This window comes from Pinus tabuliformis, chromosome 2_1 (genome assembly GCF_031772625.1).
Source record: "Pinus tabuliformis cultivar Carrire ecotype Pingquan chromosome 2_1, CPIR1, whole genome shotgun sequence".
Classification (NCBI taxonomy): Eukaryota; Viridiplantae; Streptophyta; class Pinopsida; order Pinales; family Pinaceae; genus Pinus; species Pinus tabuliformis.
In genome coordinates, this window is record NC_142299.1 from 351,859,107 (window position 1) to 351,861,904 (window position 2,798).

General features: G+C 43.1%; 1 protein-coding gene across 1 annotated transcript; it reads right to left on the minus strand.

The window, feature by feature from the left end:
* Positions 1-290: 290 nt before the first annotated feature.
* Positions 291-977, minus strand: LOC149200303 (uncharacterized). Its single transcript, XM_089400907.1, has one exon. It carries the CDS (start codon positions 975-977, stop codon positions 291-293), a length of 687 nt encoding a protein of 228 aa, XP_089257033.1.
* Between the last annotated feature and the right edge of the window lie 1,821 nt (positions 978-2,798).

Consider the following 2,798-nt stretch of genomic DNA (forward strand, 5'->3'; position numbering starts at 1 on the left):
TTTCTGCAACCTGCCACAACATCCTTTTGAATTTGTTCCAGCTTATTTTCGATGGTAATCTTCTCCTGAAAGATATTTCCAAATACTGTTTTATTCCAATCTTTTAACCTTATTTTGATGTTTTTTAGTTTCTTTTGAAGATTGAACATTTTGGATCCTGTTTCATCTAAAGGTTCTGACCACCACTTTTCCACCATTGAGAGAAAGTTGGGGTGTTCTATCCAGAACTTTTCGAACCTAAAGGGTTTATTCCTGGGGGAGCCCTGAAGCTCGACAGTTAGTGAGATCGGCTAATGGTCCGACCCTCCACTTGGGAGGATGTTTGATTCAACTACTGTTCCATCTAAAATTATGCTTTCCGAGACTACGAAATGATCCAGTCTGGATGCTATTAATCTTTCACCCCCCCTTCTGTTGTTCCAGGTAAATTTACCACTTTTAGGGAATACATCTACCATTCTGGCATTGTCAATGAAACTAATGAATGCCTCCGCATCCCTGTTTAGTTTTCTGAGGCCTCCTTTTTTCTCCAGGAGGGATGTGATCATATTGAAATCTCCCCCCAATATGTAATTAGCATCAGGGTGCCTTTCTATAAGTTTGGATAACGAATCTAGGAAACTTATCTTATCTTCTAACTTCTGAGGGCTATATACATTGATGCAAAGGAAAGATTTAGAGTTACCTGTTGGTTGAAATTCCAGTGCTATGTAGTTTTTGCTTGCCTCAGCTGTTAGAATCTGGTACTTCCTTGTGTCCCAAAATGTAGCTAAGCCTCCTTCTCGCCCTTGGCTCTCGATCTCTAGGACTTCAAAACTCCTTCCCACCTTGTTTCGTAGGCTGTCTATGATGACTCTGTTACATTTGGTCTCTTGTAGAAACAACATATCCGGGTTGTATTTCTGCATCTGCCGCTTCAGAATTCTCTGTTTAGCCTGGCTGTTGATCCCCCTTGCGTTCCATGAGACAATCTTCATAATTAAACGGTTAGTTGGAAGGACGGAAAATCACTTAGCTGCTTTATCTTACCTATGTTAAGCAGCATCTCACCAATCTCTTGAAAAAGTTCTCCGCTTGATTTGCGGCCTCTATGACGTTTATGCCTTGAACTGGAGGTTTTTCCCAGGAGTGCTTTATAATGTGGGCTGCTTCCTTTGATTATGCCTAACTTTCTCTTATGTTTTTCTAGTTCTGCATTCTGTCGTGCTATGAAGAGATCATTGACCTTCTTGATTTCTTCCTCCGGTACTGCTTCAATCCCTGTTGCTCTCCAGCTTTCTACAATCGTTGTTAGTTCCATTCCTTCCATAGCTAGGGTTTCTTCCAGCTCGAGATCCTCGCTCCCCGCCTCACTGGTTAACATTTCTGTTTCTTCTTCCGTTTCGGCTGTTCTTTCTTGCATGTGGATTTCATTATTAAATTCTCCTTCCGTATTTCCTTTTCTTGCTGGTTCTTCCTGATCTTCTTGCCCTGCCTCCACATTAGGTATGTTTTGCTTGTCCTCCGAATCAGTCTCAAGATCCAAGATCTCAAAGGGGTTGCTGAAGTAGTTTCTTTCTGTGCTACCTTTATTAGATCTTCTTCTGTTGTCTCGCTTCCTGTTCTTTGGTTTGGTGAAATTGTTCTTGTCTTTGTTGTTTTGTATTTTCTCATCTTCTACCTCCTTTCTATTCAGTGGACAGTCCCTTATCAGATGCCCATGCTCATGGCATTTACGACACCTGAACGGTATTTGCTCATAGTCTAAGGCTTGAAAGTATTCCTCATCCCTGTACTCAAGCCATAAACCTTCATGTAGTGCGTCGGACACATCCAGTTCCACACAGATTCTAGCGTATGAAGTGTATCTTTTCTGCATGGTGGCCTCTGAGGCTTTGACAAAGGTGCCCAGCTTATCACCTATTTGCTTTAAGGCATTCAATCCCCAATAGTCTATTGGGAGAGAGAATAGTCTGATCCAAACCGGGACTTGAGTAAAAGATTCCTTTTCCGGGACAAAGTTTGGCTTCCAAGGTCTCATATACAAGTCTGCTGCTGCTAGGAAATAAGGGCCACCTTCGAATACTCTGTCTTTATCTTCTAGACTTGTAAAGACTACTGTGAAAAATCCTTTAGCCCCCAGGTGCAACTACACATCCCCTTTCAGCTTCCATTGTTGTCTTATCCATTGGCACAGAGTCCTTTCAGACGGCCATACTCCCATAAATTTACAAATGATGGCATGTTCAGCCATGTTCTCCCTGTAAGCCTGGATTTCAGGGTCAATGATTATTACCCTTAGGTTGTCTTTTTTCTTGGGCTTACAGGCATTACTAGTCATGGAGGTCTTGTTGGGGTTCGTGCTGGTCCCCCCCTCCTTCTTCGGTTGATCCTCGTTGTTGTTTTTTGGCTCTTTGTCTTCTTCTGGTCGTTCCTCCTCGTTTCCTTAGGGTTGAAGCTTTGCGGCCGTTTTGTCTTTTGCGTTTACTCGGTTCTGCTTCTCTATATTCCTGACTTCTGAGGGAATGTCTGTCTTGTCAGGCTTCATTGGTGTCTTTTCCTTGTTTTTTCTGCTATTCTGCATCTTGCTATTCATTCCATCTATTCTGACTCCCTCTTTCATTTTCTCTTGCTGCTTCTGCATGACAATCTGCTTAAAAGTTGGGGTCCCACTGGACCCCTCTGCTCCCATCCAGTCCGACAGCACTTGCCCCTTTCGAAACAGTGCTGCCAATCTGACTCTGTGTTGTTCCAGCACTGTCTCAAATGCTGGACCACATAAACCCTAGCTCTCGGATCTGGTACCCCATTGCTTCCTT